At 38.4% G+C, this 21019-nt stretch overlaps 2 protein-coding genes across 3 annotated transcripts in view; both read right to left on the minus strand.

Moving 5' to 3' along the window:
• Positions 1-21019, minus strand: part of NCOA4 (nuclear receptor coactivator 4) — a 397571-nt gene that overhangs the window by 281084 nt on the left and 95468 nt on the right. The window lies entirely within an intron of this gene.
• The window catches only part of PARG (poly(ADP-ribose) glycohydrolase), a 77200-nt gene continuing 60895 nt past the window's right edge, over positions 4715-21019 (minus strand). For both annotated transcript variants that reach the window (XM_082054605.1, XM_082054604.1), the window contains exons 14-18: positions 19755-19833; positions 18845-18953; positions 14395-14500; positions 8982-9110; positions 4715-8207 (exon numbers count right to left, since the gene is read on the minus strand). In XM_082054605.1, the coding sequence (XP_081910731.1) occupies positions 8044-8207; positions 8982-9110; positions 14395-14500; positions 18845-18953; positions 19755-19833 (587 nt within the window). In that variant the 3' untranslated portion in view covers positions 4715-8043. The remainder of the gene's footprint in view (positions 8208-8981; positions 9111-14394; positions 14501-18844; positions 18954-19754; positions 19834-21019) is intronic.

Genomic DNA, 21019 nt, shown 5'->3' on the forward strand with positions numbered 1-21019 from the left:
GCAGTCAGTCAAAAGATTTAGAGCCCCAGATTGCTCAAGTCAGATGACTTCAGGAGGCACTTAGTTTTCATTAAAAACATCTAGTCCTCATGATTGCCTGCAATCAAACAGTCAAGTTTCAGATTAAGAAAAAAAAAAAAAAGGCTAAAGATTTGTTGCATTTTAAATTTAATCTGCTGGGTTTAGCTGTTATTTTTTGTGTGCGTGGAGTTGGCAGAATGAGGGAGGGGTGGACCCAATCAAACCATAGGTCCTTTTTCCATCATGAACACTCAGGCAGTTGTGATCACCAACAGTAAAGTCTAAATGCCACTTAGCTGAAATTTACAACCTGAAAGAATTCGAAGCCTCCTTTTCTCAAAGTTACGGTATGTTCAATCCTTTCCCAGAAGACACTGTGGATTTTTTTGCATTTCTTCTTAAAATGCAGAAGTTTTGATTTTCTTCAAAATGAAGAATCAACCATCCCTCATTCCTGACCCACATTTGCAGTAGGTCAAGTAATTATGAATGAAAATGCCACTTTGTTTATATGAGTTCTGCTTATGACAGAGATGAAGTTATGAAATTTGTACTCCTGGCACCTTATTAATACTGCTCTGCTCTAAAATTCCTCAGGCAATAGGCAAAATAATGACTTAAAACTCCAACAGGATAATTACCTTACAATGCAGGCATTTTGAAAATAGCATTAGCTCCGGATTTGAAAATACAATTTTTTAGGACCTTATCCTTTATATAAAAGGGTGTAAACCACTTACAATTACCTTAATTTATTTCCATGACATTTTGGTTTAGATCCAATCAGTTCCCAGTACATTAAGGAAAATCTTGTCATTATTCAATAACGGGATTTAGCTATTCATAGCAATTTTCTTAACCTTTGATTTAGAAAAGGTAAGTCTTCAAATCTTAGCAAAATTAACTTCATGCCATGGTGAAACACTTTGATCTATGCAATATCTTTATTGCATCTGGTGTGCCAAGATGCTTTGACGAATGAAAGAAATGAGCAAATTCAGCACTCACCTTTGACTTGCAGCTGAAAGCCCGGTGTACATGCGCAGAGTGATGTCCTCACCGACATCAGGCCAAGCAGGAAGGTTCTGAAGCATCTCTAAAGCAGATGAGATAAATTACTTCTAAATCTTAAATGTACACTCTTCAAAATGGAGTGATTTACCTTCCTCCACTTCCAATCAGAAGTAAACAAAGTTTGTTTCTGCTTAGTGATGATCCACATTAACAGCATAATTCAAGATAATTAACATTCTCGACTGTCCCTTTGTAGGTAACATCTGATATGGAAATAGCCTAGAATCATAGAATAGTTTGGGGCGGAAGGCACCTTCAAAGCTCATCCAGTCCAACCCCTCTGCACTGAGCAGGGGCATCTTCAACTAGATCAGGTTGCTCAGAGCCCCGCCCAGCCTGGCCTTGAAAGCTTCCAGGGATGGGGCATCCACCGCCTCTCTGAGCAACCTGTTCCTGTATTTTACCATCCTCATTGTAAAGAATTTCTTCCTGAATCTAGCTGGAATCTCCTCTCTTCTAGCTTAAAACTATTACATTTCCCTTACCAGTGGACCAGGTCAGACTCCTGCAATGGTTAAAGGCCTTAGTACTGTGCTTCATCTTTGTCAGCCCTGCAAAGCCAACACACGCCGGGGCACGCTCCTTGTTCTCCACATGTGGACACAGCTGCTCACTCGCCCAGCTGCTGCAGATTATGGAGGGGGACAGCAGCTGCTCAGCACCATTAACAGGGGAATATTGCTACTGATGAAGATGCACAGCCCATAGAAATGGTTCAACTGAAAATCTACTCTCTGGTGTTCCAGCTACACATTATGGCCATGTAAGGTGCTCACAGTTGTCATTTCCTTCCTGAGCTCCAAAATGAACGTGACTCACCTGCACGCAGTCAGAGCTCACATTCCTGTTTTCAGAAAAAGTGTCTTTTCCCACCCCCTCCCTCTCCCATAAGCAAAGCAAGACCACTATCAGCTTCCAGGCAGAACAGACTTTCACAAATGAAAAACATTAATCAAACAGGCACCTAAGGAAACCCATACAGGTATTTCTTCCTGAGCTCTAACATGCAGGACATGGCAACCCAGAAAATGGGAACACAGACACAAAAATCAGTTGTCTCCCTAAAGTGTTTTCTGCCCTTTTTGCAAAGACCTGCAAACTTGGAAATTAAAGGCCAATTGGAACAGAACCACCTACCCCATAGCTGGTCTTGATAATGATTGCTGAGAGAGTCTAAGCATTATGTTTGAAAAGCATGACTATAGCAGATTCCTGTAATAAATCTGGAAATGTTGAATTTTCCTCCCATTTCTGCCTTTGTTTTCCTGTTGTGTTTTAACACATATTGTTAGTATTATCTGAGAATAAACATAACTGCCCCTCACAATCAAACAATTTCCTCTCTACCTCCATAAAGTGAGTGTAAAAGCCTTTGGAATTGAAGTTAAACATTTGTGCAGGGACAGTGATTAAATGCTAATACATGTAGGTATGTCTTGCATCCAAACTGGTAGCACCTTGAGTGGCACTATGTTCTGTTTCTTGGTAACTTTAAACACGGACTTTAAGAACATGCCTGCTCCACTGGTTTTTCCCCCCTTCCCATTTAGTGAATGCAGTTTTTATCTCTGCAGAATCTCACTTGACAATATTAATTGCAATAGGAAATAGCTATAATATATAGAAAGTCCAAGCAGCTGTAGAAGGTATCTCTTTAAAGAAAAAAAAAAAGCTGTCACTTAACTGGGCCGTCTGAGTGAATGTAACTGGGAAAAAGTGTCTGTGGGAAGTTCTGTATGGGGTAGGTGGGTAGTTACCTGCATGTTACGTGAATTCTCCAAGAGGAGATTTACACAAACTAACATTTACCACTCAGGCAGAAAGAGGAGTTGGGGCTTTTCAGTAATCTTTACCTAATCAGATAGGCTTTTACCATTTTATACCCAGTGAAGAAATCCCGTCGTCGTATTCCGTCACTCTGAAAACTTGAACATTAAAGTGGTCTTCTTAAGACACTTGAAAAAGGCAAAAAGGGTAACAAATCTCCCATTTTTAATTTTACCTGTTCCATTTACCATAAAAAAAAAACAGTAGTCCATTTCTTTGTTAGGTGAATAAGATACGGATTTTCAGTGCAATCCACCTGACTGTACAGGCTGAGGCGTGTGTACACACCAGGCAGCCAGCAAGCAAAACCAGAGTGTAAAGATATTGCAAGATCTTCTGATAGTGCACAGGTTCCACTGCCCTCCGCCTGTCAGATTGACAGCTGATTACATATTAGTGATTTGCACTCCCCATAGTTTGCGATACCTTCCTTTAAGCTTCTGCAATGTCCGTATCCACAAGCCAGCACGCATAGCACAGTGTATACACATCCTATGGACCTGCAAACACCATGACCACGTACCCCAGCATTATCAGGAGGACCTGGAACAAACCAGTGCTCCCTTCAGCTGTGCACCAAGTGCCACTGCCCAGACTCGCGTAATGTAACCCTGGCTGACAGCTCAGTTAAGCAGAAATTGATGGTATTGCTGTAATGGAGTTATCAGTGACAGATACCTCCTATCCAGCTTCCAGGTCACACTCACTTAAGCAATGATAAATGAGCATAAAACACTGTTAGCACAAAACAAGACCATAAATACTCAATTCTTAGTTAAAAACACCCGACAAGTTCAGAGAGCTGCAGCATCTTGCAGTTTCCATGATTTTATGGATGTTCTCACTCTTGTCAAAACTGTACCATGAAATAGTGAAAGAGTTTTTGCGGATTTAAATAAATACATTTTTTAAAAAAGGAAAAAAAACCCCACATCATCCATCCAGAGCAAATATTGCATCATCCTACACTGGCTAATACACAAATACATCAGTGAAGCTTACAGAATTTATAACAGTTTTTGGTCTCCCAAGGTCTGACATCCATCCGTCTGTCCTGTCACAGAAAGCTGCGTAGGCTGAGACGACGCGGGCTGTTCGGAACATAAATGCCAGAAGCCGTGACTAATGCAGTTGTCTGGTGCTCCTCTATCCACGTAGTGACACAGGTGGGAAGCCAATGGTTTGCCACGGAGAAGGATGGAAAAAGTCCATGGGGAAGCAGCCCTGCTGCATCTAAAACCTCAGGTGCAATCAGAAATTATATTTTATCCTAATTTTCTGTCATGCTAAAAATGAGTTCCTTACTGGCTTAGAGCAAGATTTTTGAAAAACATTTAGAAATCTTTTCATTCAGGAGGATGCGAGTCCCACTTTTACAAACCATGCAAACATTTACGCATGTTAATTATTTCTATATTTTTAGGGTTTTATTCACTTTTATTTAGTTATATTTCCTTCATTAAGTTCAAAGAATAGTCACTCACTTGCTTACCAAAACCAAGTTGGGAATTAACATCAGAATGCCTGCATATGGCCACACATACACATGAAATCTCACACTCACGCCAGCACCCTTCCCATGTACAGTAGTTACTACCTTTTCACATTGCTCTGCAGACGGGAGCAACTGCTACAATATTGTACAGTAAGAATAAATTACTTAGCTATATTTTATGTGTATTTTATTAAAATACTGCTAGAACTACCTGTAGTATTGTCCCATGTACATTCACCTGTGCTAGAATTTCTATGTCCTGGAAAGTGTATTACAAGACAAAGCACACAATATTCATTCAGTCAGAAATTTTTAATTGTATTCCTACAAAATCATGTAAACATTAGCATACAGATCCAAAAAAATCAATATCATATAATGGTGCATAAACCATAAGTTTGGAAGAATGTCAGGAGCACTTCAACAGTTTATAAATTAATATATACAGTAATGGGTACTCATCATTTGATAAGAACACCTCAAAACTGAGGAATTTAGGTGCAAGAGCTGTAAAACAAAAGATGTGCTCCAACACCAAACTTGACTATGCAGCAACATTGCAATCTACATGACTGCCTGTTGTTGTTTCATATTAAGCATTCCATTTAGCTGCTAAAAAGTATAAAACAAAAGTTTTGGTAGGAACTTTATTTTTATTTGAAATCATATAGCAAACTCCCTAAAGTAATAAAAACCCAAAAAGCAGAATACTCCATAAAGAGGTTTCTATAAAACAATAGCGAAACTGAAGCTAACCAGGCTGCACAAAGAGATCACCCACATCTCTATTCCACGCTGCTTCCAACAGAGCACCAAAAGGCATCTCCAGCTAAAGAAAATGTCTCAAGTAGTTTATAAATGGAGACTGGTGGGTGGAGGGAAAAAGAAAGAAAGATGCAGAGCACTTATTGGGCTGATGCAAAATTCCTGCTTCCACATGCAGCATTCCAGGAAGTTCAGCTCTTTATAGAACTAGAAAGTCATGGGAATGTAACTTTGTTGTTGATTTGTTATCTCTGGGCTGTTTTGCTTAAAATAAAACAAAACACACAACCAAGAAAAATATAATCCTCCGCCTTTCTGCGATCAAAGTAATATTCAAAGTGTTCTCACAACATTGCCCTTTATGAGATCAGGGACAGGCAGAAGAATGCAGGATCTATTGCTCTTATTCCGATGACACATTAAACAGAAAATAAGATATTATTTTACTTTTCTCCTGCCCATGCAACTGTATTTCACAGGGGATTGTGTGTATCGGGGGGAATGTGTGGTAAACATATCCTAAAGAATGATCTCAAATAAAATATATTCTTCCCCATATTAGAAAATTCTCAGGTATCAGTGAAAATACAGACTGCATAAAATGACTAGGCTTATCCTGGAATCACTTGACATTTCAAAAAGTCTCTTAACACTATAATATGATCTTAAAGAATCTTTCCAAATGTAAATATATTCTTCTGTTTCTGGAGTTGAAGTAGAATTTTATGCCATCTTATTTTGGTACTTTTTTCATACCTGACAAATCACTTCCCCTCACAATGAAAATGACTATTGCACTAATAAAGATGTATCTATTTACAGTAAAGGAGAGGTCATATCTAGTCACCTAAAGCTTTTTGCTGTATTTTCTTCCAGTTGTTTAGGAGCAAATTCTGTTCACCTTTTCTATAGGAAATCCTGAGTAGCAACGTGAAGAAGGTTTGGCAGATAGCACCAATTTTCCATCACTTGTCTTAATTAACAGGGTACATTTTTCATGAGCAATCCATCTAGAAACACTATTGCAGTTGAAACTAAGTAAGAGCCTATTATAAAACACTGTTATTCCTATTGCCAGAATCTGAGCCAACACTGAAATACCAGGAGCAGGAGGAAAGATTTCTGCTAGCTCTAAGAACACAAGTTGAAACACAGAAAAAGGCCTGAAATTCTATCCCAAATCTTTTCCTGATAATGGATGGGGTAGAGAAAACTACAGCTGGAGGGAAGAATAGGAAGAAACCCTTAGGCTGCTGTGTCAGTCACCTTCCGAGCAACATACTGCCCGCTGTAGCATTAATGCAAATGTGCAGCACTCCAAAGGTGTTTATAAATGACCCAAATGCTTTGCTATTGCTTCCACCACAGCAGCTCAAGCAGCCAGTGCTTTATTATAAGCCAGACTGCCAACACCTTCCAGCATTTAATTACTATGTTGTGTTTCAGGCTTGGAGAGGTTTTATCTGACATTAGCCGAAAGAATTTGTTGATACTAGAGCCTTAGTTCCCTACATTTCCTGCTGCTGTTTTCACTTGTATTGCTAAACTGGTAACAGGAACCATGATGGGCCAGAAAATTTAACACAGAAGAGGCTACACTTAGCAATTTGGGCTTAAACTTAAACTTACTAATAGACAAAGGTTTCACTGGATTTGCCCCGTACATAGACTTGGAGAAGTTTTATCACAGATGTATCCGCAGTTTTCTGTAAACTATTAATGTACTACAGCAACACTAACTTGGTATTCACAGAGAATGGAACAGCACAGGTTTTACACATCTTTTGCCCTCTCTTCGTCATTATCAGTCCCATGCCTAAAAAGACACAGGCACACACTCCTAACAAGACCTCATGTCCTTCTCTGTAGCCTGCAGACTTTCCTCCCACTGATAGGCAAGTGATTTCCATTTCCTCACTCACATTATCCCACAGGGATCTTATACTCACATATATGCATATTGTGATAAAGAACTGCTATGACAATATAAACACAGCCAGCAGACTGATATCACCAACAACAGTGAACCTTGAGAAACTCCAAATATATTAACATGTCTAAGACCTTGTTCAATGTTGTAACAAACAGCACCAACAAAACGGTATTGGAGTTTTATGTGAAAATGGTTCCCTCTGCTTCTAACTTTGGTCACATTTCTCATTTTCCCACCTTCCCATACTTCATTTTTTCTCTACTTTTTCATGCTAATTTAAATGCTTGATTTGATAAAGACAATCCAGTTGTGGAATGCATTATACCTCCTCTGGAATCTTTCAATTTTTAACCATATATCAAAAAAATAGATTAAACCCAGGACATTTGAAGTTAAATGAATGAAAATGTTGATAAGGACAATGAAGGTGTGGTAGTCATAAGGAAGTAATCAAATTATTATAATTTTCAGTAAGACAAATTATGAAAATGCCTCTCTCTAAAATAATCTCGGCAGTGACTGCCTGTACTCCAGCACTAAGCTCACATGAGAAATCTAGAACAGATCTCTGTAAAATAAAGGCAAATGAGTATGAAGAAATCTTCCAAAGTCTGCCAGCAATTTCTTAATTGAAATACAAATGTGTACCAAAATATCCTGCTTAACAAGGTACAATGCAAACCAGATTTACCAGAGAAATCTTTTCTGTACACACATGAACAAGGTTTTAATGTACGAAACCATTAAACAAACAAACAAAAAAATCTCATGTCTCAAAGGTGGTTTTTTTTATGTTTGGGTGTTATACGTAACTACCAATGCAGTCAATATATACTAAGTTAAGCCAATTCATATATTATACCCATCAATTCACACAATATACCATTTGGAGGAGATGAACAATATTCTCTGATCAAATACATTTATTTTAATCCTCAAAGCACAACCCTTTTTCTTCATCATCATCATTAGAATCTGCATAGGACTCCAGGGTGTTGTATATGAAAGAGTACAGCTTGACATCTGGTCCTGAAGTAGAACAGCTTCTGCATTCTTCATTGTAATATCTCAGTAACAGCCTATAAATATCCCCTTAAAAACAAAAAGAAATAATTAAAAAACACGTAAGATCATGCCATATGAAGAACATACGATTGCAACTGAAGATGAGAAATGCCCACTCACTGCAACAGTGGCTAGGAACACCTCTTCACATGAGCAGTGAAAGAGGAGGTAGACAACTGTGTAAGGGGAACGCAACTGTTCCCAATTTTGTTCAGAACACAAGGATGCGCTTCCTCAACTTTCTGCTGAGCTTCTGCACAAGCCATCCAAACATTAGGCTTGTGTACCTATCACGTACAAATGTATTGCCAATTACCTACCTTTGTGCTCCTGTCCCAGAAATTCATGACATTTAACAATTACAGTGGGGCAATGGATACACTGCTTTTGTTGCTACTGAATAACACATCTGAGCTCTAACTCAGCTTGCAGGATCAAGCCAGAACCACTATAAGACAAATCTATATCAAGAATGTGTAAGCAGATATTTCCTTTTTAAAGCATTTTGAGTTATATTAAAACTTTTGCAAACCTTCTGTCTACCACATATATCTATGTTTTCCAAATTCTGGAGCATAACTCCCAAGTGGGTTACAAAAGGATACTAGAAGGCTTCTAAAAAATTGACACTGCACAGCTGACCCTGAATCAGAAGAGCTCCCCGCCTGGAAACAGGTGCAAATAAACTGAGATGCATTTGCTTGCCTTCAGGACTTGATGACAATAATTCTTATTGAACAATTTCCACTTACAGAGACGGTGAAGTCTCTTTGCTGCACAAAAAGATTTCTTTATGCTCACCAATAGTTTGGCCCTTCTCACAGAGAAAAGTGTGCATGCTGTAAATATCCCGCATCAGCTCCACATCTCCAAAGGTAAAATAAACAACATCACGTCCAGCCTCAGCAGCTGCCAATATCTGTATTAAGGCTGAAACAACAAAAGAAATTATACACATAAATACAGGTAAAATAGTTTGCTGAAGGGAAAAACATAGCCTAAGTTTACAGCAAATAATCATACCATCCATCTCCAGATGAACTCTGCAAAGCAATTTGACCCATGGGTGGATAAGTGTTACTTTCACTTTTGAAACAAAGGACAGCTCCCGGGGCACTGCAGCTCAGAGCACTGAAGTATTCTGCTGGAGTCACAGAGTGACAACAATCCTTACTTTCACATAAACAATTTGCTTAAAAATCAAAAGTGGTTTTTTTGGTCCATGTCCTCGGTCAAGCAGCATGCAGAAGGTAATTACCCAATAAACACACGCAGCAGCATAAGAACACAGAGCACCACCTTACATCCCAGCTTGCATCAAGTGACAAATAGTGGAGTAAAAGGCATCTATTAGCTCATCATGATTTCCACTCCTGCCACCCTTCAGAAGGAATGGAGCCAGCCCTTTCACTAGGTAAGCTCCGCAAAGCAGGAGCTGACCCGACTTTTATTCCCCAAGAGGATATCTGTGGTTCTGCAGCCTCTTACTGCACAATTAAGGTGTCCACTTTACTTACAATAGAACCATGCAGCGTGAAATACAATGGGTCATTCTGACCTATAAAAAGTGAGTGGCGATGCCAGGAATGCAATTCAGGTTATTTAATTTCCAGCTTTGATGTCAAACTCCCTGGATCATGTTGCATCCCAAGTTCTGTCAATGGCTAACATTAAAAAACAGACAGACTTTGTTTTTCTATATGGAAAAGAAAGAAGAATGCTTCCTATCTTGGAAACAGATTATTGGAGACTCAATATTGGGAAATCCTCTAGGGTTTTGATCAACGGTCCAGCTGAGCCAAGCTAATGACCCACTGCAACTGGAGAAACCGGCTCTGGTCCACCTACATTTTCTCCTTTCTCAGCCACGTCCTGACTTTTCTGCTGCTCTCAGGTACTCATCAGACATCTCACTGAGCCAATTCCATTCGCCAACCTGGCAGAAAAGTTATATAACAAAAGAATAGAAGCTAATTGTTTTCTGCTAGATTAGCAGTAGAGTTGGCTGAGTGAAGGGTTTGCTAAGGGCCAGAGTTGATGAGAGGGCACTGGCCATACAGTCAAGAACAGGGAAGGGGAGAAGAACAACCGGGACCCTTTTAGGCAGCACCAAACTATGACAAGAGCGCGGCTTTGTCACCAGCCAGTACCGTGAGGCTGGAGTGCTACAGACACAGGCAATCAATCACACATTCATTTCACGTAATGTTACAACAGTCCAAATAATGAACCCCAGCAACCATTTAATCTATTGCAGCTTGTCTTATTTCAGAGCCTATGGGTGCAGTTCTGATATTAATTCTTTCCTTTCCTACCCAGTAAGTAGAGTTAATTAAAGTGTGATTAATATTGTCTTTGTAAAGATTAATTTTAAATAAAATAGTGTACGTACCACATTACCACCTGCTAGTGGAAACTAAACAGAAAGCTGTTCATAGCTCAGCTCAAGAATCTTTCACATTTTTAAACAGAGACCTAATAAAATACTGCATTCTTTAATCAAAAAACCTCTTGTAAACCCATAGCTAAAATTATAAATTACATTATTCACATGTGAAATTAATCTCAATCTGGGAATGATATTTTAATTAAACTACTGAACCAGCTGTGGATTTGGTAAAGCCTCAGTAGTTCGGCTTTTAAAGGGTCTAATTAACTAGCCTGCATAGGGGAACAGAACCTAATGAATCTCATTACTCATTCCAAACAAACAACGCAGTTTCACTTTACAGAAGATGTTAAAAATATCCTACTGTTTATTCTGAATTGCCATATGTTTTATGAAATGAGGGTCAGAATTTCTGTCAAGAATCAGGCTTTGCAATCTGCTGGGCATTAATGATATACAATGCCATGTGAAGCACCCACAGTACTGACACAGAAAGGAGCATCACAGGAAGAGCAATAGAGCCTGTGGTACCAGGGACTTTGGGGATTTGGGCTCCCCCACCCCTTGCACCCAGCTGATGTGATCCTATTTAACTCTTTTGGACTCGTACCCAAAGGAATGGCCGTGCTGATAAACCTTTTTCCGCCATTCAGCGCGGGTGCAGAGGCACCACACAAGCCCCTCTGGGGCCCCCTGTCCTCCCAGCCCCTACACGGGATGCAGCCCCAGGGCCGTCCCCACTGCAGCAGCACAGCCGGACTGCAGAGCTGGTGCTGGGGAGCAGAGCCCCGCTCCTGCCCTGTGGCCGGGCCGTGCGGGTTAAACTCCCAACGCGCCCGTGGCCTCACCTGCTATGTGGGTTCAGAACCACGGTAGCACCGCGGTAGCACCTCAGTATTGCACGCGTTTACACGACATGAAACTCAGGATTTTCTCTCCTTCCACTGATCCTACAGGGGTCTTTTGAAAGCTGATGGCAGTCTTCCTACTGGCTTTATTTTCTCAGGTAAATACCACCACCAATTCAGCTGAAAAGTACCTTCTCACAACTGTTGGAAGTTAAATTCATGTATTTATGAGAAGTGTCATCAGATCATCTCCTTTGTATTTTCAATAAAGCAACACTTTTCAATCTTTAGACGGTTGCACAGAGGCCCTGCAGCTAGTAATTTTTAAGTTATCCTCTGGTTTGAAGAGCAAGGCAAGATCTTCCAACTTCTCCCAATTAGATAAGCATAATTTTTTCAATATTGAAAGCCTTAAGTTTATATTAAAATTTTGTTGAAATAACACTAAATTAGCTGGAATTTGCCTTGTTTACAGACCAGCTCTTAATTTGTAAGGCCATATTATTTTTTCCTCCCTTAAGATGACTTTAGCTTTTGCATCATCTGTGACCTTGAGTTAAACTGTAGTTTATACACAACGATGTTTCTTTAATTCCCGACTGAAAAAAAAAAAAAAAAGATAAAATATAATGCATTATGGCACTTATCCAGTTATATCCAATTACATCAAACACTTTGGTGGTTCTGAAGTCTCTGTTACAGATCCAGATGCTACTTTTGAAAGGACAAGGGCATATATTTAAGAATGCTAATTGAAAACTCAAGATTTTAAACTATGAAATCTATTTCGTCATTGCAATACACTGTCAAGGCTGTGTAGTCACCAAAAGCTATTTATTTGGGCTCAGTGAAATTGTGATACTGATAATCTCAGAGTTTTCTAAAACATACTCTGAAATTAAGAATTTATGACCCCTTATGAAGTGTAAAAGATTATTCTCCAGTGCAAGAAATTTGCTTATAATGAAGTGAAACCATTGAGAGAACCTGCAATTCAGAATAATCCCATACAGCATTTTGGAATAAAAGGGAGAAGCACCTTTAGCACTTGATGACTGTGCGGGGACTATCTGTGAACTAGACAAGACTTCATTTGGTTATCACACATCAAATGCAACTCTATTCTGAGAAAACCACATGACAAATTATTGTACTCTTTTTGTAGCTCTTAGTTTACAAAAAATAATGAAGCCACCCTGTTTCTAGTCAGCACGAGCTCAGAGAAACGTCACATACTAAATGACTAGATTCACATCCCATAGCACATCATTGTCATTTTACTCTCTTTATTAAGTACTGATTTTTCAGAGTCAACTAAGAAATTAAGCTGAGTTTACAAAAAGAGTAACTGAAGTGCAAATTAAACCAATGTCTGTCTTTGTAAGGTCTGCCAAAAGAACAGAAGACTTGAGAGTACACATATATATATAGCTGAATTTTTCATAACAGCAGCAGTGCTGTAACTTGCTGTTAAGTGTTAATTCTCACAGACTTTGGAAAAACATAAAGTTGTTCCAGAACCAGAGGAAAAGTTACATAAATGAAAGCTCAAACTAAAATATTAAGTTAAAATAAAACTGAGAGAATGTTCAGGTCTTTACATGCTCTTGTTCTGTCCAGAGTTCCTACCTAAGTTACGAAGCACCACATCTCATGGCTCATTTCTTTGTCTAGATTAAAGACTTGTCTTATGGGCTATCTCACCAAACAGACTCAGCTCTGAGGGTCTTTGTCAGTGTGCTTCAGTTTCGAGTTCTGACTGATGGGGAGAGGAAGTAAAGCATTGCACTGAGCAATCTCGATTCTAGAAGTCACATACAGTGTTGAACAAATAATGGCTTAGATCAGATGAGCCATATTTTTATGAGAAACCCATACATTAAAAACACACACGGGATATTACAGTTCAGATCCGAGAGGAGGCCTTATGCAAACCAAACCTTGCTAACATAATAATCAAGTGTGATCAGATCCTGCAGTAAATACTACTCCTAATATTGATGATCTGCATTTGGCAGCCCATTTTATCTAACGGAAATAAAAAAAACAACTGTCAGAAAATCAGTGAGCACTGAGGAAAAAAAACAAACACGCTCAATGAATAAAACACTTTGGAAAACTAATGAGGCTGGTAGCCTGATGATTGCTTGTCTCAATGTAACTACCTAAAGCTGTTCAGAAAAGCAAATTTTAAATACTCTGCAAATGCTTGAAAACAACAAAAATGTAAATTTCTACTTAGAACTATATGAATCAGGACATCAATTTAAATGTCAGGATCCATCAGTTCTTGACTTGATGGGGACAAGTCTTAAATTAATGTAGGCATGTGATATCTGCTGCATTATAAATACCTTAATTAAAAATAAAAATATGAGAAAGTGAGTGATATAGCAGGCAAGTCAGGAAAGAAAGAAGCATGTCTGAGTGACTGGAAACCTCTCTGACATACAGCAATATATTAAGGAGCAAAAATAAACATTAGGCATTGCCAACAAACTTGGGAAGCCTTGCAAATTACCAGATACTTTAAACAGCTTTGCAGAGATATGAATTTTAGGCATAATCTAAAAAAAAAAATGCTCCAGAAAGGTCAACTGACTGATATGACTGAGAACTGCAATTAATATGTTCTTTTGTGAGCTAATATTGTGTGTCTGTGCTTTTGAAGGTTTCAGTGCTGCAGGTCCTTGTAAACCCGGCATTTCACCATCATATACTGAACTCAAACTTTAAACTGAAAATAGCATACACAAGCAGCATGCATTTTGTTATTTAAGGCCACAGTACTCATAAAGATCAAAGCTAATGAACCAGTTCTATGGACAGTTTAACTACCATTCCAATTGTCAGCTAAAATGTATTAATTCAAACAGAACTGAAAAATGTATTTGAACAAAACAAAACAGAAAAAGGCCAAGAATCAAAATCTAAGTTATTTGATTCACTTGGATATTACTGAATTGCTACAATTTACCTTTTAATCGGGAGTCCCCTCCAAAGGCACCACATCCCCAGTTTCCTGTGGCTATTGCAGAGAGATGCTGTGGTGGAACACTGGGTCGAGAGAAGCCGCAGTAGGCCTGCAGGCAAACAGAGGCACAAGGTGAAGCTGACAGGCAACCTGGAGTGATTTTTTCAAACAATCAGATGATAACAATAATCAGTATTGTCTTCTAGCAATACCAAGTTCAAACTACTTCAATACACCATTAGTCTTCCTATAAATTTGAGGTCAAACGTGAAAGAATTTAAGGCAAGAAGAATTTTGCCTTATTTGGAGCCAAGGTAAAGTTAGATACAGGTGCTGACTTGTAGGGATTTTATCACAGCTATAGGAAACTTTTCAGGATAGAGCTGAGAATAACTTCAACAGTAGATTGTACCGCATTTGTTGCTTTTTAATCTGTTCAGCATAGATCACAGCTGAACTGTCCAGTATTACCAAAACTCCTCCAAACTGAAAATAAAATTTAAAATGGCATCTTAGAAAACAGGTCTAATGCAATTAATGAGGGTAGGAGGAAAAAGTGTGATATTCAGTAAGAAATTTTGAGTTAAGGCAGGTGCCTCCATGTATGGAAAAAAAGGATAAATATCTCTGGGAAGTTTTTCAACAGTACAAATATATTGAATTGGTACAATTGTCTGGTACAGACTGAAGTATCACAGAATCACAGAATGTCAGGGACTGGAAGGGACCTCAAAAGATTATCTAGTCCAATCCCCCTGCTGGAGCAGGAACAACTCACACTTTCACTCCAATCTGATCTATGCTGCAAATTCAGACTCCTGTTATAATTAAGCAGGGTACCATGATACAGAGCTGGCCTAAGGAACACTTATACATCTTCAGGTGCCTGCAGCTTCTTGAGCTCTCTCAAGCCAAAGGTACTAGTGGGCTTGATGTTCAAAGCACCTTTGTATGAAACTAGTGGGCCAAGCAAGCCAGTACAGAGGCTACATGGGCAATAATTCTTCAAATTCCACCCTCCCAGTGAGGGAAGTGCATTGCTGTTGTATCAGCATGCCATTTTCTCTTCAGATTTTACCTAGCAGGCACGTATATCTTAACTCACCAGGACATGGAGAATAAAAAACATAAAATGTCTAGTCAGACGTAATAAGAAAGTCAGAAAATACATGGAAGAACTTCAGCAGCCATAAAGAAAAATATCTAAGTGCTCCTCTATGATTTTTCATAGCAAATCGAGGATAAAGATAAAACTATTCACATTAGAAAAGAAAAAGACAGTGCACCAATATTTTAAATAGGTTTCACCTAGGAATACAGAAACATGAAAGCTTTCTGTGCAGCTTTAAAGCAGTTGCTTCCACATGGGAAGCAGAAGAGGTGCTCATTTTTAATGAGATAAATGAATCTGGTTTTAAGTTGTACACAACTTCAAATATATGGTATCTCATTATCTGTAAGTTGTGTGATGTTTACAATTAGTTTGTTCTCATATAGAACTGTTACATATAGTTCTCACAGTTAACACTGAAATGTAACTGTTCTGCATACTGTAATTTTCAGGGAAGAATTTCTGGCCAAGGAGGAAGCTGTATCTGTTTTTAATCAGTGATTATCAAAACAGGTGTAATGACATTTTGAGTGGGATCACAAGCCCAGTCATAAGTCAGTTCCTTAGGAACTGGAAAGTGGAACTTGCAACTGGAAAATTATTGCTAGTGAGAGTCTTTCTAAGGCAATAATCTCAAGGGGGCAGCAAGGATGAAACAGTGACACCTCTTACACAGGTATCTGCAAATCTTAATGCTGAAAATGGGAAATTATTTTTTTTTCTTATTCTGAACAGCTGACTTCAGACACTATTAATCTTGTTTTCTGACGACACTTTAAACCAGCAACAGGGGTCAGCCTCAGACAGCTACCTTTTGAGAAAACTAATCAATAGTGAACATCTGGTTCTTTAAGACAAATGGATCTTATAAAAGAAAAAAATCATATAGGCTTATAAGAAAATACAAGTTGTAAGAAGAATCACTGAAAGTTGTTTCAATCATTCCTAATGTCTAACAAAATAGCAGACAAGCAAAAGGACCTCTGGAAACAAATGGACACTGAGCTCTGTCTACTAATACGTAATACTCTCGTATTTCAAAGCCTGTGTGCATGTACTGTGCTTACCGCGCCCTGATTTATGAAATCATAATAGAAAGAGTTGCAGCTTATTCCATCAACTTGTTTTCACCCACAGAAAAGTCTTAAGGTTAATATTAATTTTAAATCAAACTGAAAAAACCTATAATAGTACATTAAAAATATTGATTTGTTAAAATACTATAGACCTTCCAATAAATTTAATGAAATTTTTACTGAAGTAAACAGAGAATTAACTCAGGTTTAAAGTTTTCTTTAAATACCAATCAGTCCTCATCAAACAACATCAGCCAAACCAATATACTGTACAAAAGTCACATGGATCTACCATAATTTATTTAAAAATCCAAACCAAATCAATAATATTGAAAATTGTAGGCAGATCATAAATTCACTAGAGTGGATAATTTGAATTTTGTACTAAGATACCACTGAAATTCACAAAATTTATTAACTATCATTTTCAGGGCTAATTTCATTAGCAACCATGAAGAAACAAGCTGATGAACGTTACTTTAGTCAAATTGTTAACATTTTATGACTAAACTAAATTAGTCCTTCAGCACTGTACATAATTTCTGGAAGGGGGAAAAACTAAAAAATTAACTTTCAGGTATATTTCCCTTTCCAGCTAAGAATTAGGAACACATTGCCCTACGTTTGAATTTATTGATTTATTCTATATCCTCCTACACTACACAAAACAGGAGACTTTAACAACAGTAGTGTTGTGCCCTATATTTAACATCTTAGCTAAAGCAGAGGCCTGCTGCATCTGTACATGTAGAAGCACGCTAAGCAGACTTTATCATTAGTGTGTTTTGAACCCAAATATAAGCACATCAATACCGTACAACTGTATGAGCATTCCTGTACTCAGCTAGCTACCCAGTAAAACAATATCATTGCCATTGCTGTAACAGGCCACAGACCTTTCAGTACCTACATCTTACACTACCCGTACAAGGCCCTCATTCTGGCCCATTAGCCTTCTTATTAGCTTATGATAATTTGCTATGTGAACTGGAGATGGATACCAGGCATCTCTTGTTAGGAGATAAAATAACAGCAAAGGCCTTGGAAACATTGGCACAGGCTGAAATGGAAGGCCTCAGAACTATAAATGGCTCACTGATGGCAATTACTAGTCACTGAAAAAGTACAGGCTCAAGAGCTGGAAAAAGACTGCTTTAGCTTCAATAAAAGCATCAGCAGCAAAGCCAGAAGGAAAACAACACGAAAATCTCAGCCATGCACCATGATAAAGCACCTGCCGTGGCTTGCGAAAGTAACCCCGAGTTCCCAAACATTATACAGCAAATACTCCAGGGCAGAGATCATGGGCTGGGAACCACCTAGAAGCTCAAATATCTCATTTAAGGACAAGATCCCAAATTAGGGAGGGCAGGGGAGAGAAAAAAAGATGCCAAGCCACAGTTCCCCTGTAAAAGAGCTCTTCAGCCTGGCAACCTTGATTACCTTAGTATGAAGGTATGAAGGACCACAGCTGCTGGAGCAAACTGTGCAGTTGTGTATACACACAGCTAACTCTGGTCAAGGACTGACTGCTCTAAATACATAGTGATAATGATTAATAATGTGTACAAATTATTAGTAGGAAGTGTGCTGTTTCTGAATGTCAGTCAAAGTTTTGTTTAAAGGATTAAAACTGCCCTGATTTATCAGTCTTGTGAACGTCCCCATCCCGACAAGCTCTAAATGGCCTGTATATATACAGACACAGTTGCAACAGCCCTTGCAGCTATTGTGCAAATAAAGACAGGAGACTGATGAACAGCTAGACCTGATCTCAAGAAGACAATATATGAAAGGATAAACTCTCAGGCAATAGTCCAAGAGCAAACAAGAAAGGTGGAAGAAAAGCAAGTGGCACTGTATGAACTGTCACAAAGTTAAACATGAGGTACCCCCTTTCTTCATCTTGACTGGAGGGCTCAGTAGGACATATCAGGGCCAATCATGGGACAAGAACTTAATCATAATTTTGAAGCAGGACAGGGGACAATTAACAAAATGTATATCCAAATTTCATTTATATTTCTGAAAGTTAAATAAAATATACCTTTGACTAGCAAATCAAAGAATAATTCTATTTTACAAGCTTCTGCTTTAACATTGAACAGCAAAACCTGAAATATGCACCTTTTACAAGAGACAGACCTAAGCAAGAGCTTCCTTAGCTGAAGATAATAATTAAAAAAAAAAAAAAAATATTTGAAAAGGTACTATAAACATTAATTAAACAGTCTTAGACTGCAGGCTGTTGTAAGTAGTTACTAGCCTTGTTGAGCTCTCTTCTAATTTTCTCCGGACCAAACTGATCAAGGAAACGTCTGAAGTGAAATGCATCTATAGCAACAATTTCAGTGTAGCGTCGCTGCCATTCATCCCTAAAATCAGACGGAGGAGAAAAGGAGATTACATTAGTTTTTTTTAATATTGGCCATACAATGATGATCCAAAATGAGCAATTCCCTGGCAGAGCTTCTCTGTTAGAAGCAGCTAGAAATGTGAGCTCGTAACAGACAATGGAGCACGTTTGTGGGTCAAGAATGAAAGCAGCACCAGAAATGAGACGAGTCTCCCTCTAAATGTAGAAATACTCCGGCTAGACTTTGGGCATAAACGTGAAAGAAATTAATTAGACAGCACTATTTATTAAGCACATAAGAACATGGCAAGGTCAAAGAAAAGCATTTAGGCTCTCTGCCTTCCTCCATCATTTCAATGAGAGTACATTGTGTATGTTTCTATACCAAATGGATAATTGTGTATACACAATGATAACATAATTGGAGAAATAAATTCAAGTGCTCAGAGCTTTCTACTCAGACTTATAATATTAAATCTTATTTTGCCACACATCAGTTATACTGTGGCACCTGAGGTACTGTCAAACTTCTTGTGACATTACTATTCACAGTTCAGTCAGCAAATTACCAAAATAATAAAATACATATAACTTTAAAGGATGTTGGTCTAAGAACTGCCATATTGGCAGGTAGCATCTATTAGCATTAATCTTGTTATTAAAATGAGATAACTTTCTTAGCTTGTTGGTTCTACTGAAGAGAGCAAGATCAGTGAAATTCTCCACTAAGGCAAATGCTACGAAATACTTAAAGCACCAAGTTTGCAAATATATAATATTTATTTATTCATTCACTTGAAATATTCATGTAGAACTTTACCTTGGGGTCTTATCTTCATGGCTTCTCGCCCATCGGTAAGTTTCTGCATAGCCTGTATACTCACTGTACTGCTCAGTACCTGAAACAAATGATTTTCTGTATTAGATACAAAATACATATACATTTTTTCACTTGGCAAACCTTTCATAGGAATCACTGCTTATCTAAATGACCATGCAGCTCACAGAAGCAATGGTAAAATAGAGATTCATATCTGCACCAAGAATACAAGATGTTCTGGTAACCAGCAGAAGCTTTTTTTCCACAGATGATGTGTAGCTTCCACCATAGAACAATACAAATGAAGATTCACATATGCTGTCCGGTACAGAGCAAGAAGAGAGTTTTCACCTTTGCAACTCTCAAGTTCAATAGCTTCTCAATAAACTGCCTGTCATCTTTCAAGTTTTACTGGCTAGCATCTGGTTAACAAAGACTGTGAGCCTTCATGCCACCAGTATTTTGCTTTTATTTTTTCTGAGGCTACCACCTGTAAAGACGATGATAAAATAATCACTCCATTATTGAAAATGTGGCAACACTACTTCATCACAGTTTAGCAAACATCTGGACTGACAGAAACACAAAAAGAAAAACAGAGATTTAAAAGTGTATGCAGTGAGCTATATGTTTTTACATTTTATTTCATCTAACAAGTTTTATTTCTCTAACAAAATTAAAATCCATGAAGCCAAAGAAGATCCTGATTTCCAACATGCCAATGTTACCCAGTTTGTTGGCTTTACAGTCTCCTGAGGGCAACCTGACACAAGGACAAGTAGGTCTCATTGCCCAAGAAATCACATATTTCACTTGTTATCATTTTAGTTTGCATTTGTTCAGCAGGATTCCTGCACTATGGTTCCCAACCTGAATTCTCAGACATCACAGCAATTAATGGCACGGAATGGACCAAAAGGCCACTGCTCTCAGCTGTAGAGTCAGTACCAAGAAGCTACGTTGTAAAAGCTTCAGGACCCACAAAACCACAGCGCAGAACATACTTGGCTGTTCTGTGAGGAAGTCCAGCAGGGCGTATCCTGGCAAGCACTAAGGGCTGTAAAAAAGTAGCTCATTAAGACCTCCAGTGGTTTTAGCTATTATGCTCTGCTATGCCAACTCCTTTTCAAAGGTTCATCCCAATATCAAGAAGGAGAGCATTTTAACTGATGGTAAGGATCATAACCTTTCTAAAACTCTGCCTTTCACTCCATTTTACTGAACTTCAGGACCTTGCTTCAGAACCTGGGGATGCACAAATGCTT

This window comes from Streptopelia decaocto (genome assembly GCF_964273445.1).
Source record: "Streptopelia decaocto genome assembly, chromosome: 5".
Taxonomy (NCBI): Eukaryota; Metazoa; Chordata; class Aves; order Columbiformes; family Columbidae; genus Streptopelia; species Streptopelia decaocto.